This window comes from Numida meleagris, chromosome 1 (genome assembly GCF_002078875.1).
Source record: "Numida meleagris isolate 19003 breed g44 Domestic line chromosome 1, NumMel1.0, whole genome shotgun sequence".
Lineage (NCBI taxonomy): Eukaryota > Metazoa > Chordata > Aves > Galliformes > Numididae > Numida > Numida meleagris.
In genome coordinates, this window is record NC_034409.1 from 183,168,066 (window position 1) to 183,190,654 (window position 22,589).

The 22,589-nt window shown below is 43.3% G+C and overlaps 1 protein-coding gene across 2 annotated transcripts in view; it reads left to right on the forward strand.

Annotated features, from left to right (window-relative positions):
• MTMR2 (myotubularin related protein 2) overlaps window positions 1-22,589 on the forward strand; it is a 60,230-nt gene that overhangs the window by 14,538 nt on the left and 23,103 nt on the right. For both annotated transcript variants that reach the window (XM_021381521.1, XM_021381526.1), the window contains exons 2-3: window positions 5,566-5,671; window positions 22,294-22,369. In XM_021381521.1, coding sequence (XP_021237196.1) covers window positions 5,566-5,671; window positions 22,294-22,369 — 182 coding nt within the window. The remainder of the gene's footprint in view (window positions 1-5,565; window positions 5,672-22,293; window positions 22,370-22,589) is intronic.

Consider the following 22,589-nt stretch of genomic DNA (forward strand, 5'->3'; position numbering starts at 1 on the left):
TGTTGTTAAATGAAAATGCCATATTTTCCAGAGATGTATTTTGCTTCTGTCTCATCAGGTTTTCTGAGAGTTTTGGATGTTAAACTCATATACAGATTCTCAGTTGTAGATTTAGGATAGGAACTTGAGGAAACTGTATGCTTCTGAAGTCTGAAAAAAATTAACCTTGGGTAGATTTCTGGAGAGTTGCTACTCAGTCCCTTTTTGGACAGGATTGTTTCTTATCTTTAGGAAGGTGTATATTTATGTGGAATTTTGATGTTCTTGCTGAACAGAGAGAGGCAAGCCTCCTAAGATGCTTTCTTGGAAACAGCAATTCTCAGCAGGTACAAAGAGGGAAGGAAGGTTCATCTGAATCATGGTGATACCATGACTTTTGCCTAGTGTTTTGCTGGAAGCTGTTGTGCAGTTTTGGCTTGTAAATGAAACTGGCTGTCTTGTTTTTCTTCTCGGGTCACACGACCTGGGAGAAGAGGCTGTCCTTAAGCTTGGCTTTGGGTTTTCACACTTGGGTTCTGACTGTTCCCTTGCATCTCCGTGCTTGCCTCCTATGTAACCTGAATTCTCTGGGCTGCTCTTGGACCCTCATGTGGTCATATTGCTGTATGTGTGTTTTTTATTCTGTGAAAAGTTATTGCTTATCTGCTCTAGGAAAGCAGTAACTGCATATTCACACTTACGTAACAGCAAAGCGAATAGCAACAAATTTTTATTTCTTTTTCTTTACCATTTTATACACCATGTTACTTGAATTAAAAGGGTCAGAGGGCAGAGATTGCCTCAGATGGCTCTGGCTGTTTGATGATACTTTTTGAAGTGACCTCAGACTTTACCACTGCTTTCCGCAAAAATATTTCCCCGCACCTTCATAGTGTAAGAGGATAAGTTTGCGTGTCTCAGACACTTCTGTTTGTAGTTTCTTTACATCTTTGTTGATGGCTTAAGCGAAGCATGCTGGCATTCTTTCAGTTCTGCTATGGAGGCTGTAATACCTTTCAGTTGCCTGAACAAGCATCACCAGAGGGCATCTGTCTGAGTTATGCTTGAAAACCACCTGGCGTATTGTGGGTTAGTCCTAATAATAACAATGAAGGCTTTAGCAAGAGTTGAGTCATTATGCTTGTTTTCCGTTTTAATTTCCATATTAGTTGCATATATGTATTCCATATAGCCAAGGGGTTAGTGCTGCGTGCAGACACTGTACGAGACAATTGTGCTGACAGATCTCATTTAGACTCATTTATCATTCAGAATCTGGCCATAAAAATACATTTAAACAATAATTACTAAGTTGAAAGACATGTATCAGTGCTAATTGCATCCTAAACCTGTTTTCTCCTTCTGCTTGGGGAGCAAAGAGGTAGAAATGGGAATAGCAGCAAAAGGGGCAAGATACTTTTCTATGGAGGTGCTTTTGTGTTGTAGGGGTCTGTTGTGACACTTAGCACAGACATCAGAATGGGTGCTGTGGAGCTGCCTGTGCAGCATGGGAAGAGAACTGCTCCTGGAAGTCCTCGTTCTTCACAGGTCGGCTCTGAAGCACCTGAGCTCTGTTTCTTTCCTGGAGGGAGAACTTAAAGTATTTTGTGAACTTGAATAAATGCTGCTTCCTAGAACCTTAGCGAGGTTCAGAGATGATAGTCATTTAGACTGAATCATAGAATGAGTCATAGAATGGCTTGGGTTGGAAGGGACCTCAAAGATCATCTAGTTCTAAGCCCCTGCCGTGAGCTGGTTGCCACCCACCAGCTCAGGCTGCCCAGGGCCCCATCCAACCTGGCCTTGAGCACCTGCAGGGATGGGGCACCCACACATCTCTGAATAGCCTGTGCCAGGGCCTCATAGCCCTCTCAGTGCAATATTTCTCCCTGACATCTAACCTAAATCTCCCCACTTTTAGTTTAAAACTGTTCCCCCTTGCCCTGTCACTGTCTACTGAGTTGCACTGAACCAGACTTTCTGCTGGCAGTGATGGGCACAGCTCCAGTGATTTTTAACCCTTGCTGAAATCAGGCCACACGTACCTGCGTTCTCAAATGTTTGTAACCGAACTCAGCAGTGACATCTGACCATCATGTATGTGCTGTCACACAGGTTTGCCCTGTTCTGCCTTACTTGTGAAGGTCAGGAATTTGGGGTATTTCTCAGAGGGGCCCTCAGCACTTTAGACTAGCATCAGTACTACCCCATCCCACTGCCAAAAACGCTGTAGGAGACATCTCTAACTTTGCATTCGTAGAAGGTAGGTTAATATGGAGAAACTGCAGCAGCAGCAGGATTTGCCCTGGGTGCAGAAGAGCAGGTGGCAGATGCAGAGGGAGCTCTGCTCCTTGCGTAGTAGCCGTAGCACCCCTCTCCTTCCCCCACCCCGCAGACACATTAAGCTGCATGGCTTGAACATCTTTCTTTTTGCTTTGACAGTAGGGAGAACTCCATGTTTATTAAACTACTGAAACTAAAAAAAACTTCTCATGTGCCTGCAGGGACATCAGGTTAATCACTTGGCTGAGCAGCAGAACTGGAGCCATGCAAGCTGCCTGAGCATGGCTGGAGGGAGTGGCGAGGCAGCAGCAGTAGCTCAGTACCCTGCACCTTCCTCCATCACAGCTCCCTGTAAGTGACAGGTGAGCGCAGAGGCAGCCAGCCAAACATGTGCAGCCTGTGGATACTGCATGGTATTGCTCACGTGTGTGCAGGCAGCGATTCCCAGAGCTGTCCCCGGTGTCACAGGAGGTGACATGGCTGCTGGAGGCTGCCACAGGAACACAGGGGGCTCTGGTGCTGGGAGCCTCTGAAAATTCCCTTCTAAAATGCAAATGCTTCCGTTCACTGAAACCCACTCGAAGCCAGGCATGATCAACAAACACAAAACACTTTCACAGTTGTTATTTTTTTTTACCCTGCACAAAGCAGTTGGCCCCTCAGCCTGCTGAAGTAAAATTAACTAACAATTTCATAACAAATTTTGGTCTGTTATGGTTAGATAATCACCGCTAGTGTATTTGGTAAAGGCTGGGGATGTAGGAGGGCAGGCAAGTTGTGCAAGAAGAACAACTGGTGGATTTTGACTCCTTTTGTTAATGCTTTCCCTGGCTGGGAGCAGTGATGAGCAGGTTAGGTGGACAGGCTGCAGGGATTGCTTGGGAATAGCTAGGGAGAGACTACTACTACTCATGAAAGGCCTTTCCAGCTCCATTTTCTGTGATGAAAGGACATGAAATTCTTGATGCGAATCCTTCTATTACTGTTCCTGTGCTCAGTGATTTAGTGCTGGTCAGTAAGTACGCTGCTCTGCATGGTGCAAACAAATGCCTGCTCTGTGCAGGCACATGGGCTTAGATTAGCTGCCGGTACATCCCTTGCTTTGCTATTTACATTTGTACTAAATGACTTCTCAACACTGAGCTGTGTCACTGACCTTAAATGCATTTAAATACACCAAGAGGTTTCTGCTGAAGCTTTGGTTGCCTTGGCTGGAGCTGGCTCCATGGGACTGAGGCAGAGGAGGCAGAGCTGCTGACTCCCAGCTGAAAACTGTTGGTGCCATCCCTGTATGGGCTGCTGCACAGTACGGTGGTGCTGCTCTGTGGAACGATTCGATGGGGTGATTTTAACATGACTTTAAACCACAATCAATTAAGCAGTTGCAAACGTCAAGGCGAATGCTTGGAAGGTGAAGACTGAATGTGCAGAAAAGCAGGCTGAAATGAGTTTTGAGGGAATACATGCAGGGCTCTGAGCTGGTTTAAGTAAAGCAATGTAATGATGTGGTTTAGGGCTAAGCCTCATTTAGCATGCCTGCGGGCTGCTGTGCGCAGAAGTGTTTTCAGCCCTCCTCATCATTTCCAGATACAGATTCCCTCCTTCTCCTGTGCACTGCCTCTGATTTATGTGGCCACGTAATGAATCCAGTCAGCCCTGTGATCCAGCAGAAGACTTTCTTCATGTTTAGCAATCGTTTGCTGCCCCTGCAGATCAGCAAATCAAACCGCACCTCCTGGTGCTCGCAATGGGAATGCATGGCAGTGGAGTGCAGCCCAGGTCGAGGAGAGGAGGAAGAGAGTAGGAGCATGACCAGCATTCAGCAGCAGTGTAGCTTTATCAGTTTGGTTGTAATGTGGAACTGTTTGCGCATTCTGTGTATCTGGGAGGCCCTTTGTGCTGTAAGAACAGGTGGCTTTGCTGAGTTGGTTCTTGTTACTTCAGCGTGGGATTATTTTCTGTCCGTCCCTCTGAAAAGTAACGTCGTGGTAAACTCAAAGAGTTAAGTGGGTTGGATGCAGAGTGGTTAGCTGGTGAACTGTGTACAATAAATGCATTCAGTGGAATCGGGCTATTCAGTTGGCACAATGGTATCGTTTATTTAAATGGTTTTTTACTGTTCCCAAAACTTTGGTTTCAAAGTTTCTACATCATAGGATTAAAAGCTTGCCAATGCTCTTTAATCCTTGGGCAGAAAGGAGTGACTCCCAGCAAGAGCCCAGCTTTACCATAGTACCTCATGTTTTTAACACTGCCTGCCTAACGCTTTGCCAAACCTCGAAGAATAGAAATAAAACCAGAACGTTCTGGCCTCTCAGTGGCTGTTTAGCAGCAGTTAAGCAGCAAAACAATTTTCAGACAATTAACAGATCTCCAGGCTCTTTGGAAGCTCAGATAAAGCTGATTGTAGGTTGTCAAATGATTAATTAATACAACTAATAACATAATGCTTGTGTGGGTTTTCTGCCTTGGTCAGGTAGCTGCTCTTTAAGGGTGTCATAGCACCCAAGTGAAACCTTTCTGGGGTCACAAGAGTGTGGGAATGAGCTGCTCCAGGTAGTGTTTGCTGTTGTGCCATGGCAGAACATTGCACCACAGAGGTCTTTCTTTGCAGTCCTATGGGGCTTTAAAAGCATTATTATCAAATGCTAATTTCAAGCAATTACGGTTCTAGAAAAGCTTGCAGCATGAAAATGTCATAAAATAAGCTTATTTTAATGGCTTACAGCTGTCCTAGAAAAACGGTGTGGAAAAAATGGTAACTGTTTTGCTTTGTTTTTAGCAAATCACACTTTGTATCACCAGAGAGGTATGCTGGGAGGGTCTTCTTCGTTCTCCTGGGGCTGTGCTTACACCTGAAAGGGGGAAGTTAAGTGTGGTGGAAAGAGGTTTTTATTCTGAATTCATTCCACCATTGTAAAGCTGCGGTTGGAGTTGTGCTGGCGTGCATTCAGGATCCTGTCTGTTTTCATCAAGTTGCAGTGCACTAATTTCTCCCATCTGAAAGCCTGAAATGGAGGCCCTTCATTTCGTTGATTTAGGATTTGATCAGGTTTGCGTTCGTGACAACGCTGGCTCGGTGTGAGCTGCGATTTGATAAGGAATTGTGTGTGCTTTTGTAATCCGGAGGAACAGAGGGTAAAACAGGTTCTCTGAAACCACTGCTGAGGACTAAGTAACTGAGAATGGAAAGGGTGGAAACCAGGGAAAATTGCCTGATACAGCTGCAAGCGAGTGGCCTTATTTGTAGGCTTCTGAGCAGTCCTGAGCACCGTTTTGATAGTGTGGTATTTCTCTTTTCAGTGCTTCCACTTCTCAGTCGGACCATTCTGCTCATACAAAATCCGCTTCTGTTGTATCATCGGACTCGGTCTCCACCTCAGCAGACAACTTTTCTCCAGATTTAAGGGTATGTATGCTTTGTCTGAACAAAGGAAAAAGAATCTGTATCTCTCTACCTATCTGTATATGTTGTGGTCTCCATCAGTGACCATTTCTTGCTCCTCTGAGTTTGGATATAGTAAAATGATTTTAGCTTTCAGGTTAATGCCAAATTTTATGTAGCCAAAGCATGAAAGGTCCCGAAGTCAAACAAGTGAAACAGAAATTGAACTTTAATCTCTACCATATTATTTCCTTCTTTATAAAGTTGTTTAATCTTCAAAAAGCTGACTCTGCAACCCACATTTGGAGATGAATTTTCAAAGGAACTCCTTTTTCTTTCAAGTGCTTTAAGTAAGTGAAGATCCTCAACCAGCCAGTTGTATAATCGTTTTTTTTTTTCCTCCTCTGGTGTGTATCTGAGATGGTCTCTTTTGAAAACTCCTTCTTGTTTGTAAACAGGGAGTCCTTGGAAGTATCTTCTTTCAGAGAAAGATTGTTATCTTCAAGCTGCTAAAATAGTCTTCTGTTACAATAAATGGCTTTCACATAAAAGTCCCAAACAAGGCTCTTTTAAGTCTGTTATTGATTTGTTAATTTCAAATCCAAAGTTCTTGTTTAGCTCAGAAGAGTTTTGAGAACTCTTTGTACGTTTGCCTTATGAAACCAAGGGGTTTGCTAATATTCCTCACCTTTGCAAAAAGCTCCCTTACTGTAAAACCAGTGGTGTTGGGACATTCTTGTAATGACTTCTAGCATTTCTCAGCTGCAGCTGAGCAGTTCTGTAAAATCAAACACCATAAGATTGCATGGAAGCTGTTAACACAAAACTAATTCCTTTCTCTGACAATCCTAATATTTTGTCCTGTGAGTAGTTACAATTAACAGAAAGTCCACCTGTTCAAAGGTGGCAAGGATTTTAAAGAGTTTTATTAGCCAGTATTAAGCAGCAATTTGTTAAAGAATCAATAGTTTATGTGTAAATGTTAGTTCACAACTTTTACCTATGGATATGAAAGGTAATCCTCAGAAATTGTTGGGGTAAGGTGCTCTGTAGCAGGTCTGAAGCTTTTCCTCTGTGAAGTTGAGGTGTTCATTTTCTCCTACACACAGCAGAGGTGAAGCAATTCATTGGTATAAATATATATGGTGGCAGGCGCTGCCACAGCTGTGGTTGTGTATGTAATGTCATAAATTTTTCACTGACTTATTTTCTTCTTTCTTTTTATTTTACATAACTGGGAATTGTTTTACAATTCTGACGCGCCGATCAACTGCTGTTTTGCAGGTTCTTTTACACTTGAGCATTTCTGTTACCAACAGAGAGCCATCAGTATTCCTTGTCTAGATTCAGGGCTTTCTTTGCTTTGTGGTGGCTTAGGTGGCTCAACATGTTTTCCTTGTAACTCCAAATGTGTCTTCTTGTCTCCTTTCTTTTTGTCACCTTGGCTGTGTGAAATCTCTATTAGACAGGGATTCCTCATACCGTGGGTTTGTCAGGTTCCCCAGCCAACAGGGCCCTCAAAATCACTAGCAAACAAACATGATGTTTGCAGAGGAATGTTCACTTAGCAGCATGACACATTTTTCACTTGGAAGATGCGTATGTATTGTTTGCTGGAGGTCATTAGAAACCCCTTCTTCCTTGCTATCCTGTAATTTGCAAGACAGTTTCTTCACAGCTTGCCCTTTTTTAAAGAAAAAATTATTAAGCAACCTAAATTTCTGCTGTGGTTGGAAGAAGTGCTGTTCCCCTTTCATTTTAGAATAGCGTTTAAGGAGAGGTGGTGAAAGCAGGGAATTATTTTTCTAGAATAAAAGTACTTGAAGCCAAGTGTGAGCACATGCCTCTGCTGGCAGAATGCTTCCTCCTGTTAACCTGCATCAGCGCTGCGGAGCATCAGCATCACCCGCTGTGCTCCCCCTACAGCTTGCTGGTGCCAAGGTACTGTGAGCGGCTGCGATGCAGTCAGATGGAAGCAGAAAACTGGATCGTGCATTTACACCTTGCTGGCTGCCTGTCAATGCTACGCAGGCCTGCAGAGCATTGATTCCCATGGTCCTCCTTGTGGGGGAGTATAGTGAGAAAAGTGCCATTTCCATTAGTACAGACTGCCTTTCTCCCTCCTACAGGAATTCATGCAGTAACTGTTTATCTCCTTGTGGTTTGGAGTGGTTGGTACTGGAGAAGAAGCTTGGGTCTGTCCCCTTCCAGTGGGCAGCCTGTTATTTTGGTATTGCCAGAGTGGGCGCAGTCCCATCGGCTGAGATCAATGTCAGTGCTTGTGTGTCTGTGCTGGGATCGTTCCTGGAGCCTGGTGTGTGCTCCTCAGTGAGATGAGCTGGGAATGGGAGATTTATTCTGTGGTGATCGGCTAAAACCAGTTTCTTTCAGCTCTCACAGAAGATGAATGCTTTCTCTGGACCCATCGCTCTTCGTTCAGTTTTCTCTGAATTAACATCTCTGTCCTGTGACAGTTCCACCGTTTTTTTTTAAAGCCGGTTCGCTGAGAAGTTTTTCAAGGTCCTGATTGCTCTTACAGTTTTCTTTTTCACCCTTTTGATGTTGCAGATGATGCTGTGCCATTAACTGATACAGCAACACGTTTTGTGGTAGCTCTGTGGTATGTGAGACAAGTGCCTGGGCTGCACGATGTTCTCACAGGAAGGGCTTGCATCAGTTAGCTTTAAGAGGCTGAAAATAAGCATTTCAAGATTTCGAAGTGGATCTGCCAATTGTGGGTTTATGCTCTTGATGTGTATTTAAATTTTCCCCTCTAGAATGAATTGCTGCATGGATCCGTCATCACTCCTACCTCTACTTGGTCTCTGCCTCTGCGTGTGCATCGACTCAAATTTAGGAATTAAATTTCTGTGGTGATGGAAAAACACTTTGTGATAGCTACAATTAGCACTCTCTTCTTCTGTGGAGAATTTTTAGAAGAATAGTAGGCGTCCATCAGGGGGAGGGAATGAGGGGAAGGACCCATATCATTTCTTGCAGTCTGTGCCTGCAGATTTCTTTTGGAGTGCAATTAACACTCAGTGTGTGTGCGTGCATGTGTGTAATGAGGTAAATGAGACAACCACTGGGGATTCCTACTAAATGCATATGCAGTATTTTTCCTAAATCTTTCTCCAAAGTATTTCATAATAACTTTTATGAAGTTTTGTTGTATTTTTTTTTTCAGATGTATATTCAGCATTTCAATATTTGGAGCTAAGATTAAATTGTCTTTCCATTACAATTTATGGAATTTTCACTTCATAAACTATTTCTAAATAAATGTTGGCTGCTTCAGTTGGCTGTACGAAAAACAAAACCCAAAAGAATGCCACCCTCCAAGTATCCCTAAACACTGTTAGGTTCTGTTCCCCTACTGCCCCGTTCCTTTCTGATCTCAAGTCTGAAGCTGTTCAGAATTTATTATTCAGTGGGGAATGCACTTTTTCAGGGAATTTTTAGCAAATGCACAGCCGTATGTTTTAATATACGTTATAGATCAGGCAAGAACACAGTTGAGTAGTAGTAATTGAAGTGAAAATGAGCTGGAAATTCATAGATACTCTGTAAATTGGAATGAGATTTTAAAAACACCATAGAGCCAACATTGCCAAAGGTACCTAAGTATGTCTCACAGATCTGGGAACGTGGTGATCATTAAAGTACAATGAGTTTGTTGCTCATCAGTCTTATGGATGTTGTTTTCCCCTGTGTCTATGGGTAGATAAGCCTGTGCAGTTCATAGTGCTTCCCTTAAGCTTTGTTGCTAACCCTCTAGCTTTTATCATTTGGGACTTTCATTTTGAGTTGGCTGTTGATTTATAAGATAATGCCTGAAGTTTACCATATTCAAAGCTTTGGAGTAGCTCTCATAAAAGGGTTGGATCCCTTCCATCGCCAGATGGGAAGAAATGCATGCGGCCAGCGGAGCCTGCTGTCACACTTCCCTTAAGAACGATACCTTTGCCTTGAAAGTTAAAGGTTGATTGTGCTTAGTTTTAAATTGTATACAGTAACAGCCTGAACCAGAATTCGGAAATTCATAATGTTGGCTTTTTGTTGCTTCTAGTCTGTTCTGCGGGCAGAGGAAAATCTGTTAGCAAGCCTCCAGCATGGCAGACCCGTACCTCACCTGCTTAGTTGCGCAGCCTTCACAAAAAGTAGTTCTAGTCTTTGTTCTTGCTGTTTGGTACCACTAAGGTTTTCTCCTCTTCGAGGGTGATATTGAGATTCACAATTCCCGATGTTCCTCTGAGATCCAGTAAAATGTTGTATAAGCTCATGTCCCCTTTTCTGTGATTGTTTGCTCCATCCACAGTAAAAATTTTCCCCTTTAGTATAAGAGGAATCAGTGGTTTTGCAATGGGTTTATAGATGCAAGAACATTATTGTGGTGTGCCCAGGACTCGAAGGTTAGGAAAGGAAAGGAACACACAATTGCTTGCATAACATTCATTTGTCATCCATTGCGTGCTTTGTTGAAGACTTAGGCAAGCCTTTGTGGTTTGTTTTCTAAGATACATAACTGAGGCATGACAGAAGATATATGAAGTAGTTTTCTTCTTCCAAGATAGTTAACGGATGCCCTTGCTGTCTTCTGTAGATTTCCAGAATGAAATTCTTTAGGGCTAGTCTGCATTCAAGCTAGTCAACCACAATTCGTTTGTAGTCAGTGGAAAGAAAGACATTGTTTACAACGTGATTTATCTTGGCTGTAAAGAAATGTCCACACTAGGTGAGAACATCATGTATAGCTAAGCTATAGAAGCTCTTGCTGTAGGATGTTGCGAAGAGAGTTTAGCTTTGCTCCAGTAAAGGTGTAGTTTTGTCTCATTTGAAAACTGTTTCTCCTCCAGTTATGAAGACAGCTCAGGATAACTTGTCCAGATGTAAACCTTTAAAATTCAAGTAAATCCTGTCTCTCAGGCCATGTTGGGCAAGATTAACCAAAATGCCAGTTACTGACTTTGCCACCTTTGTGTTACTTTATTCTAGCTTAAGTGCAAAGTGGCTTAAACTGGCTTTATGTAGAGCATGCACGTTAGTAGAAAAACATATTGAAGAAAGATGTGATCTTTTTTCCCCCATCCTTTGCTGTAAATCACTAAAACTAGCCTCAGTGAGCTTTTCCATTGCTATCTCTCTGCCAATGCAGGAAGTGTCAGGCTTTGGTTATGTGTAACACATGTTCAATAAGAGCTGGGTTTAGAGAGAGGCATAACTTCTTAAGCTTTAAACGTTCATGTAAGCTGTGTTTTTACTTTTGCTTTCAAGGGACTTTTTGCTTAGTGAATGATGCTAGCATTGAAGCACTAAATCATGGAAAAACCTCTGCCTAAGCACCTTCAGGGTTGTCCAAGACCCTGCCACTCGATTCCATCCGTCGCTGAGCAGATGTGTGGGGATAAGCTCTCCTGTTTTGGACTGGCCCTTGACTCTTTGCGTGGGACTGCCCGTAAGAAGACTGGCTTATAGGAAATGCGAAGATGTCTCTTGTGATGTGAGCTGTTCTTCCCAGTGCACTGGACTGTGGCTATATTAAATTACAGACCATATTGCCTAAGCCACCATATGGCGAAGATAATTGACCTGTGGTCACAAAAGACTTGGCTAGATGCAAACACCAGTGAAATTAAATAAACAGTATATCTTTTTACTGTCAGTTTGGGAAGATCTGACCATATGTGTTTCTCTGTGTCACCACTTTGGACTCCATTATATTCTCACTCTGAGCACACCTTGCATTTCTGTGGGTGTACAGGAGTGGAAGCTTCACGGGCAGAAAGAAACCTTACTGTATATGAATGTAGTGTTCCTGCAGGTCCCTTTGCATGCATAGCTGAGCTCAGGGCCTAATCCAAGAATGGCTCACACTGTCAAAGAAATCGAGCAGAGGGACTTAAAATGTCTGAGAAGTAGGAAAATCTTACGGAGGACAATTTTGACTGTGTTGAAGCTCTGATTTTTGGCTATACTAATTGCGTGTGTGCGTCTGTGGGAAATGGGTTTCCTTTCTTTGCTGGAGCATTAAGCTGTTGATGAACAAAGGCACAAAGGTTCTGGAGCATGAATAATGCTCTTGTCCATAACCATGGTCATTCCAGGACAGCCCAGTGAGTGGCTGGAATTTAGCCCCTCCATTAACTTGTTTTTCTAGGACTCCAGTTTCTAGGACTGTAAATACTACATCTTTCATGAGAATTACAACTAATTTTCTTTTTAAACTGCAAAATCTTGTCCCTCCCCACCTCTCCGTAGCAAGGCCTTTTCTGCACCTCCCCCTGTCAAGGAAGCAGAAATACAAGAGTAGCCAAGCTCTGGGTTGCAAAATATTGATTTCATGCAAATGAGATGGGGAAGAAAAGCCAGATGCAGTCAGTTTTCTGTCTCCTTTACACAGAAATAATACTCCCTAAGTGCTCGTCTAGTTAAAAGAGAGCAAAGACAGCAATCATTGCTAATTTTTATTTTATGGAGGTACCTGCATGTTTGAACATGAAGTAATGTGCAGTGAAGGAAATCTCTGGAAGCATTTATTATTGCCTTCTATTAGGAATGGAAAACTAAGAAGAAAAAGCAAATGGCCTTCAGATGTTACTCAATAACATTTTCAGCTCTTCCTAACCAACTGCCATATTTCTCCTAGCTGCAAAGTGCAAGAATTCTCCTTTTGCTGATTAACACTGGGTAAGAGTTATTCATATTCTTATAGTTTTGTAGACTGAAGCAGAAATCTGACAGGAATGAACAAGCATGGTATTTAAAAGGAGCTGCTGGATATGGGACTTCATGCGGCTCTTGCCAAGATTTGATTTTTCTGAGTATGTTTTTGCACTGAGCAAAACATCCTTCTCGGTGTGCTTGTTTATTGACTGCAAATATATAATTATTCATACCTCGTTTCCTTATCTGACACGATGGTTTCCTAATCAAAATTCTTGGTAACAAAGACACTTTTTACTGTAACTTATTTTGGTTGGCGGAATATATAACCCTTGGTTGTCAGAGCATTTTTCTGTTATTTCTTCAGACTGATGCTGTGAATTTCACTGAATTAGTTTAAGGCTTTCCTTGAAAAATGTAATCTGCTTTCCCTTATCAGCTATTTTTTAAACAGAATACAGTAAAAACCAAAAAGAGGAGGGAGTAAGACTAATGTGTTTTCCAAAGTTTTTGAGCAGCGAGTGGAGAACAGAACTGTTGTCTTTCAAGAACCCTTGGCAGTGAGGAAGGTTCTGCATTAAAAAATGTTGGGCTTGTCTGAATAGATAATATCAGCAACCTTCTGTGCCAGGAACTGTTGCTGTGTTGAGTCAATGATGACTGGAGCCCAATAGGAGAATTGTCTCGTGGCACCAAGCCATACAAACTTGAAGAGACAAGCCAGCCGTGGTGGATCGAGTGGCCCTCAACAGTGTGTTCCTTTGAGCTTCTAAGCTTTGCCATAGAAGGTAAGGGCCCACGAGATTCACCAACCCAAAGAGACTTCTTCATCACTAGAAGCTTGAGTCTGAGGGGAAGAGGTTCATCGTGGAGAAAACAAAGCAGAAAACCCCAGGAAAATTCTGCAGAGTGGCTACTTCCTCCTCCAGGGGAGTTCCTCTCTTACACTGCTGACCGTATTATTATTAATATTATTATTTTAAATACACTAGTCTTCGGTTTCTGTTTAAAGATTTTTTTTAAGGCAGTGGGAAGTAAGGAAGTGGATTTCTCAAGCCTTTTTATGCTTTCTGAAAACATACACGGTAGGTCTGAATCACAGTTTGCAATTTGTGTTTTTGGACTAGGAACACATAACTGAAAATTCATTTGTAGCATATGTTATATGTGATTATTGTCTTCTAGAGTCGTGTATTAGTCTTAAATTTTTAAATTCCTTAATGTGTTGGAATTCCTCGTGTTGTTTTTTTTTTTTTAAACAAGCTAGGAAGCCACCCTTAGTTGTTTTTTCTCTTAAGAGCTAGTTTAAGAGTAAGTTTGATGTGCTCTTTATCTTTAACAGTATGTTGACTCTCTGTGTTCTACTCTGGAATGCTCTATGTGCCCATGGTCTTTTCCCTTTTTCAATTTCTGATGTCCACAAGAGTAAGACACAAAGCATTTCCCTGCAATTAATGTCTTGCTGGTCTGAATGCCTAATTTTCCAGTGCATCTGGTCATAATCCTTAGAAAAGTCCCTGTGCCTCAGTCATGCAGAGATACTGTTGTTCTTTCTGCGATGGTATTCTTACTGATTCAAAAATAATCAACAGAGTCCATTTACTTGCTCAATTTATGTTTTATTACATTTCCAGTAGGATGTGTAGTACATAAATCTTTTTAAAGTACACTTAAAATAGCCTTAAATGGCAGCTGAAAATCTCTCCAAAGTACAATATTTGCAGTCTAGAGGAGGATTTATCATGTAAGCACAGCTACTGTTTTACTGCTTTCCTAATTGAGCATTAGGAAGGCAGAAGGACAGAAGCATTTTGGCAGCAAAATGCTAGAAAAAAATGTGCCCTCAAAATTTGCCCCTTCTCTGTCGTAAGAAATGTTTCACTTAGAGTGGAAACCAATGCACTAATGAGAAATTATCCAAGATAAGAATATGAGTCTTGATTTTGTGCGTATTTGTATAAGTTCTGCAGCTTTTGGTAACATCAGCGAGACAGAATTAGGCCTCCGTGTACTTTCTGAGGTGACTGGAAGGAGTATTTGTGTCTATTTTATTTCAGAGGTTCTCACACTATTGTTAGGGTAATGATACACCCTGATTCATGTAGCACGGTGGCACTGTCCTTTGTTGATTGACATGCATGGCAACAGCCATGGAGAAAGAAAGGGATGGGGGATGGCAGTTTAGGGGGAGTAGTAGACAAGCATGGTCTGAGACAACCAAAAGACACTTAAAAGGAAAAGGTTTCTTTGATTTACTACTTTGTACTGCTTTGATTTACAAAGAAGAGTTTTAAAGAAGAAAAAATAAAGTATGCAAAAATAATCCTATGGCTAAATCTTTGCAGAAAGGCTGACTTCCCTTCTGTGGTTCTCTGAGACATGAGAAAGGAGCCAGCTCTAACCCAAAAGCTGTTTCTGGTAACTCAGCTAATAAGCCTTATGCTATGAGCTTTGAAGTCATGCCTGTTTTACTGATGTTCATGCAATTCTGGATCTGAGTGGGCTCACCTTTTGCTGCCTCTCTGCACACAGTAAGTTTGGACTTCTTGAGAAACTAGTTTGACTGCTCTGTCATACAGAGGTATCCAGGTTGGGCACTGCTACACTTGGCACTGTGAGACACCAGAGCTGGGTTTTCCCTACCAGATGCAGATGTCTGTGTCAGATTTATTTACCCTTGTGCTCTGCCATTGCTGGGAAGCAAGGCAATCATCCTGAAGATAACCTCCTAGGTCTTCTTTCTACTGGCTGTACAGAGTGCCTGTAGCGACTAACTCAGATGCAGATCTCTGGGTTTAGATGAAATAGATATTCCTGCAGTTTGCTGGCCACTCTACCTTCAGAATGGTGAGACTGCTGATTCAGGAGGGCACTTACTCATGTGCCAGCCCTAGAAAGAAAAGCACTTAAAAACAACAACAAAATAAAAGGAAGGCTTAGATTTTATAACTATTCTCAGGTAGTCCGTTAAAATTTGAAGTGTCAGGCAAATGTCGTCATGTAGGAGATAAAACTTTTCACTTGGCTATTAAGTTTCTAATCCACAGTGTTCACCCATAATTTGAAACCTACCTATTTTTAAATCTGCTACTTCTGTGTGTGTATTCTTTTGCTCATACATAAATTCCTGTCCCCTCTGGCTATATCCTGCCTGTTGCTGCTGACCAGTGCACAGTCACAAGACAGACATGCCAAACCTGTGAGTTCAAGGGCTGCAGATGCAAAGGCATTTTTTTTATGTGTGTGTGCATAATGTTTGTCTCTATGTACAGGTTATATATGCTTATGTCAGGGGATCAGTTAAGAGACCCATTTCCTGTTACAGGAAACAGAACAGAACTGTATGTTGCTGGAACAGAAGCAGCTCCAAGCTTGGCTTTTGAATAGGCAGAGCAGAGGTGGTTTGGGGAAGGCAGTAATGCAGGAGCAAGGTGGTCGCAGTGTCAGCGTGTCTCGCACCAGCACTGTGGCTTTGTACATCACAAATCTGTACAAAATGTGCAAAATCATTTGGAGTGTGTAGGAGGTTACCAAGGAGAAATTAACTCTGGGGAAAAAAATCACAAAAAGGGTACATTTTAATTTTGTCTAGAACAGATTATTTCTGTTAATTCTGGCTGCTTCAGAATAGAAGAATATATGCAGAATTGGGCCAAAACGGCCATTTGGTGACACGAACCTGTAGTCTCCTTTGACACTACATAAAACCAAAAACCTCCCTTTGTGTCTGTGTTTGGTTTTTCAGGACTCAAGTACTCCAGAGAAAGTCGAAGGGAGTAAATAGAAAATGAGTGGGAGAGGCCTCAGATGCTCTCTTGGCCTATCTCTGTGTCCTGAGACTCTTAGTCTACTACATGGAAGTTGCAGATGTTGGTGTCCAGGGCTAAAGCTACTGGATTATAGGATGGTTTGGGTTGGAAGGGGCCTTAAAGATCATCTTGCCCAGCCCCATGCCATGGGCAGGGATGCCTTCCATGAGGTCAGGCTGCTTGAGGCCCTGTCAGGGCCTAGCTGCTCTCCCTCCCCCACCCTGACATTAGGCCTTCCTGGTTGCTTGTGTAGTCACACCCCAAGCCAGTCCTGTCAAAACAGCCCTGGTTACAGAAAAATATATGTGGAGAAAGCCATTAGGTTAACCCAGGCATCTTGACTGAGCTAGATATGGGAGCAATTACATGAGCCGCGATGCTGGCAGGTTTGCTGGGAGGAGGTAATCCTGGCTCAGCCTCAGCCAGAGCAGGATGTCTGCTGTCATCCTGGCTGTGCAGCTCAGCTGGTAGGTAAAAGCCTGCAGGAAGTGCAAGAGGAAAATGTATCAGTTGTTTTGTTCACAGGCAAAAGAGAACACTCAACACAGAGTTAGGAACACCCTCTCAGGTATCATGTCCTGGAACAGTGTCCAGCGATGCTCAGAACTTTGAGACCCTGTGGTTGGATTTACAGTGCAAGATTAACTACAGTGCAAGATTATGCATGAGTCGTGCAGGAACATGAAGCAGGAGAGGGATTTTTTTTGGAGCAGCGTGCTGGCTGCTGTGTTCAGAGGCAGTGCAAACACGGCTGGGGAGGCTTGGCAGAACTGAATCGCAGTACAGAGAGATGAGTGATGAGGCAAGGAGTTCTTTAGCGTGATGTCAAGCTCTTCCCCTGGCCCCATCCATGACAGCAAAAGAGGGGATCACTTGGTGCTGAGATCTAGAGATTGTGCTGGCAATTAAGGGTTTTCCTGCCTTGGGCACTGTAAGTGGGAGAGTGTAAAGGAGCTCTGCACCTTCAGCTGTGGGTAAGTGGGATGAGCTATCACAAGATGGGATCCTGGAGTTCGAGAAGCAGTTGTTAAATGTAGCAGGTGTGGGTTTGTTCTGCCAAGTCACTGCTTGAGAGGAGAACACAGGTAGGTGGTGGCATGAAGTCCTCACACCCTCCCTGAGCTGCGGCAGGACTTGCTTAGGTGCTGAGGTGCTTGCTCACTATCCTGGCGAGCTGCTGATGGGTGTGATGGGTAGAGTATGCTACACGGTAGAAAACAAAAATAAAGGTTATTCTGGTATGTAATTAAACTCTTCCTTCTCCCAGACAGTTACCGAGCATAACATTTTTGTGGGGAAAAGATACTGAGGAGATTGTTAAGCTCAAAGGTAATGCAGACTAGGCTACAGATTTTTGGTGCTTGTATTTGTTTCTTACAGAATCATAGGGGTTGGAAGGGGCTTGTGGAGATCATTTAGTCTCCCTGCTAAAGCAACTTCCCTACAGTACATTGTGACAGATAGAGTCAGCGTGTGGCTTCACGACAAAGTCCACCTATTCCTAAGTAACGCTGATTCTCCCCAGCTCTGCCTGCAGCCTTTGTTGTAGATCACAAAGCACTCTTTGTTTTTGTTATCCTGGATGCTTTAAAAATCGGAGTCTCAAAGACGTGGCACTTTTCAATTACAGATATATCTAAATGTCTCAGTTACGTTAATGCATCAGTAGCCAGCCTGTCTCTCTAGCCTCTGATCCTTTGCTCTTCTGCAGCCGGGTTGCTGCAGCTGTGTCTCTGAGCTCCCCTGTCTACTTCATTGCCTTACTGTGGCCCTGAATTCTATTTAGCAAGGATGTGCAGAGGGCTAAATTTATTTTTTCTTTAGGGTCCAGAAGTCTTATTTTTAGAGTCTTGAAAATAGGCTTAAGTACATAAAAAGATTTTTCTGACTGTTTGATGAACCATTGCTGTAGGGGGAAGTAAAGACGTGGAGGCTTTCACGTCATCTCCTTAGTCATATAAAGGGCAGAAGGTTCTAGAAAGTTTCTGTCCTCTCAGAGCTGCACACGACCGCTTCATTGTCCCCTCCCAGTCTCTCCCCTAGATCTATTTCCAAAACTTCTCTTTCCTTATCCACCCGCTTTTCTTCCCTCCTGTAACATCCTGACCTTTAGCACTGCCCCAGATGTCTCTTTCTGTGCCCGCTGCTTGCATTGTCACCTGCATACAGATTGCATTTCCCCAAATCAATTTTAAGGAGACACTGATGGAGGTGGATTTCAGCAAAATGCCTACTGTTCATTTCTAGGTTTCTGCCAGGATGGGTTTCAAGAGTTCACATTCCATCTAGGAGGTTCATTCAAGGTCTAGAGCTAGGTGGATGCCATAAAGACTAGCACAGCAGAGAAGTGTTTGGGTTGGGCTTTCTGACCCTGTGTGTCACAGCCTCTTGTGAAGGGTGAATGTTATTCATAGGTGATGTATATGGACTGACTTTGCAGTCATCTGGAAGGCAGTTTGTACTGGGTTACGCGAATTAGGTCACATGGCTGAAGTCAGCTGGAGGATAGTCAAAATAATAGTTTAGTCCTTAATTGTACAAAAAAAAAAAAAAAGAGAGAGAGGATCAGTGGCTTCTGCCTATCGTTTTACTTCCTTTAAGTGTTGTGCTTGCAGGAGGTTATCTGTCCACTACCCTGTGTTGAACTGAACTCAGATTTGGATCGCTAACCCCTACTTCTGACCCTGGGGACTCCACATTTCAAAGAGTGTGAGTGAGCAGCTGGATTTTATTACACTTAGAAGAGCCAGTTTTTAAACCAAAAATGGCTTTCAACTTTAACAGAATGGTGTGGACGCGGAGATTTTAGTCTTGCCTCCTGCTTGCCTCTTCATCCTTCTGTCTCCTGCTTTCAGTGCAATGTTTAAAGCCCACCTGTGCACTGCCCACCTAATGACCGCAGCAGTTCTTTGTCCTGCTGAACACTTTCTGTATACCTTACCTCATATTTATTTTGGCTGAAGATACAACCCAGTCCTCCAAATGTTTGCTGCTGGATGTGCTCCCGCCGACATCTGCAGGAGAGCAGTGAGTCCAGCTGCTGGCCCCAGCAATCCAAGAGCAGCTGCTGCCCGTTTGGATACAGACCTTCCAGGAGAAGTTGTGTATCCTGTCCTGAACACAGAGCGTATTTTTCACTTATGTCCTTCCAAGATAAAAGGCAGCAAAGACGACCACCACTTAAGGACTAATTAGCTAGAAGCCTCCATCTCATTTGGCATAATCCAGATGTTATCCTGCTAATTTCAAGGCTGTTACTCAAGCACAAAAATTGACACAGAGGAGTTGAGTCTGGGTCTACATCACAGGCTTTTGCTGGGGAGGCCGTCAATCAGGGCTTTGATGGAGTGTGTGATCTTTGGCCAGCACAGCTGTGCTGACAAGAAGTCCCCAGCATAGGCTTCTGCTAGTTATACTGGTAAAGCCTTGCTTTTTGTGGTATTGCTGATGGTGTGGGAGAGAAGCTCTCTTGCAAGTTCCTCACTGACAGTGCTGACCTCCCTTCATCCACCCCCATGCACATCAGTCCAGCTGCACTGGCTGCTTCCCAGGTAAGAGCTGCCCCAGGTTGGCACATTGCTTTATTTCTCCAGTAGGGAGGTTCCTATTAGGAAGTTAGGACCACGCTTGCTTTTTCGTTTTGATTGTTGTAATTTTTAGTCATTTGAATGCACTTTTTAAAATGTACATCTTGTTCTCAAGAAGGCTTTGATCTTAGCAATCTTTTCATCTGTACATCAATCTGTTGTGTGAAAATGTTGGAACGTGCTTTCATTGTGGCATGGGATTTCTTCATTTTTTATTTTCATTTCTTTGTGTAGTTGAGAGAATTTTTCATCCCTGAGGGTCTCCCTTTGGCTTGATCCTTCATAAAAGTTGACCACACATGTGTCAGGCTGTAAGTGCCACTTTAGGCTATATCTTTCAATTTTCTTTACAGGGATTTCCTGATATTAAATTAAGCCAGTTCTTTTTCCTTCCTCACATTAAGATAAAGAAAGCATTTTGGCCAAGTCTGCACATTTTTGTGAGCAGACGTAAGCACTCACTGCCTATCTCCACTAGGAAGGATGCACACCAACTTCAAACCCAGAGTCTTGTGGTTGCTACAGCATGAGGCAGAATCTGGACTGACTTACCTGTTCTCCTCTGTGCTATTAGATTGAGCAATCAAATGCTGCTCGATGTGGTCACTTGGCCAGTTCAGGGCATGGGCATTATGATTCAGATCCATCTGCATTTGGCCATGCAGACTTGGCCTTAATCTTGATTGCTTACACGTGATCTTCTTGTCTCCTTCCTGCCATAGGAAGTAAGTTTAAGCATCGGGTGAAAATCGTAGAATCATAGAATCCTTAGAGTTGGAAGGAACTTTTGAAGGCCATCTAGACCAACTCCCCTGCAGTGAACAGGGACATCCACAGCTAGATCAGGTTGCCCAGGGCCTGATCCAGCCTTGCCTTGAAAGTCTCGAGGGATGGGGCATTAAAACCACTTCTCTGGGCAGCCTGTGCCAGTGCCTCACCACCTTCACAGTAAAAGACTTTTTCCTTTTATCTAACTTAAATCTACCCTCTTTGAGCTTGACACCATTTCCCCTTGTTCTATCACCACAGACCCTCCTAAAGAGTCTGTCCCCTTCTTTCCTGTAGCTCCCCTTTAGATACTGAAAGGCCGCTATCAGGTCACCTCAGAGCTTTCTCTTCTCCAGGGTGCACAGCCCCTAGCTCTCTCAGCCTGTCCTGTCACCTGCAGGAGAGATGTTCCATCCCTTGGATCATTTTTGTGGCCTTCCTCTGGACATGCTCCAACTGGTCCATGTCTTTCCTGTTCTGAGGACTCTGTATCTGTATGCAGTACTCCAGGTGAGGCCTCACCAGCGCAGAGCAGAGGGGCAGGATCACCTCCCTCACCCTGCTGGCCATGCTTCTTTTGATGCAGCCCACGATATGGTTGGCTTTGTGGGCTGCAAGGGCACAGTGCTGGCTCATGTTCAACTTCCTATCCACCAGTACTCCCAGGTTTTTTTCGGCAGGGCTGCGCTCAGTCCTTTCATCCTCCAGTTTATATTGGTAGTGGATGTTATCTCGACCAAGGTGCAAGACTTTGCCCTTGGATTTTTTGAATTTGTTATGCTGCTATAGTTAGAGACATGCTTTCTGAAAATATGTATCTCCTTGCACTGTGCTGTTCCAGTGAAAACCCTTGTGAAATACTGTTATATCTGTGAGAAGTAAGTTTCATCCCAAGGGAAGGTGGAGGAGGGTTTTTTTGGCAGACAGCAGAAGAAAGGTAACCTATACCTCCTGTACATGCCTATAAGAATGTGACATTTTTAAGAGATTATTACCACTGAGCCAAAAGTGTATCTCTGCTGTTCCTGGACCATCATTGAGGATATTGATGTGATAAGACATCTTTCATCACTTTCCTTAGTGTGAACTAGAAATTGCTCTACTTCATAGCTGGCAGCATCGTGGTAGTAGTTGATCGTTCTAACCTACCCCTCTGGTTCTTTGTGTGCAACTGTGGATAGAGAGTTTGGCTTGTAATGATATATATATAGGTTGAGGAGAAGATTGGTGTGTGGAAGGCAGCCACTTTGTATGGGTGCTGCCAGAGCACAGCCTGCTTGAGCAGCTTCTCCATCACAGGCATCCTTGCTTCAACACTTTTGCATTGCCCGGTGGCATGCTCAGAGATTGCAGGACTGAGCCATAGTCTCTTGCTTTGTGTTGACCTTTCAGAGGCTGAGGCAGTACCTCAGCATCTTTGAAAGTTTGTTGTTCATGATGAGCTGGGGGTCGGCCTCTTCTCTCTTGTAACTAGTGACAGGAGGAGGGGAAATGGACTCAAGTAGCGCCAGGGAAGATTCAGGCTGGACAGTAGGAAATTTCTGAAAGAGTGGTCAGGTGCTGGAATGGGCTGCCCAGGAAGGTGGTGGAGCCACTGTCCCTGGAGGTGTTCAAGGAACATTTAGATTTTGTGTTGTGGGACATAGTTTAGTGGGGTTATATCGGTAGTAGGTGGATGGTTGGACTGGATGATCTTGTAGGTCTTTTCCAACCTTGGTGATTCTATGATTCTATGATGTTGTTGACTTGTTGGAGATAGGGGTAAACTTCTTGCTTCATGAAAATGTAACTGATTTATTTTTCTGCTGCTTTTGTGTAGGTCCTACGGGAGACTAATAAATTGGCAGAAATGGAAGAGCCACCTTTGCTGCCAGGAGAAACCATTAAAGACATGGGTAAGCAAAGAGTATATTTCTTACTGTTTGCTTGACCAAATAGAATACCAATAGAGCGAAATACTTGGGCAGTCACTGACCAACGATAGCAAATTGCTGACGTTTTGAGGCCTGTGCAGGTTGTTTCAGCAAGACTGTATTTTGAAGTCTTCAGGGAGATCAGCGTTAACAGTGTTTTATCCATTGGCAAATAACACAGTGAGCCATGTGAGTCTGTAAG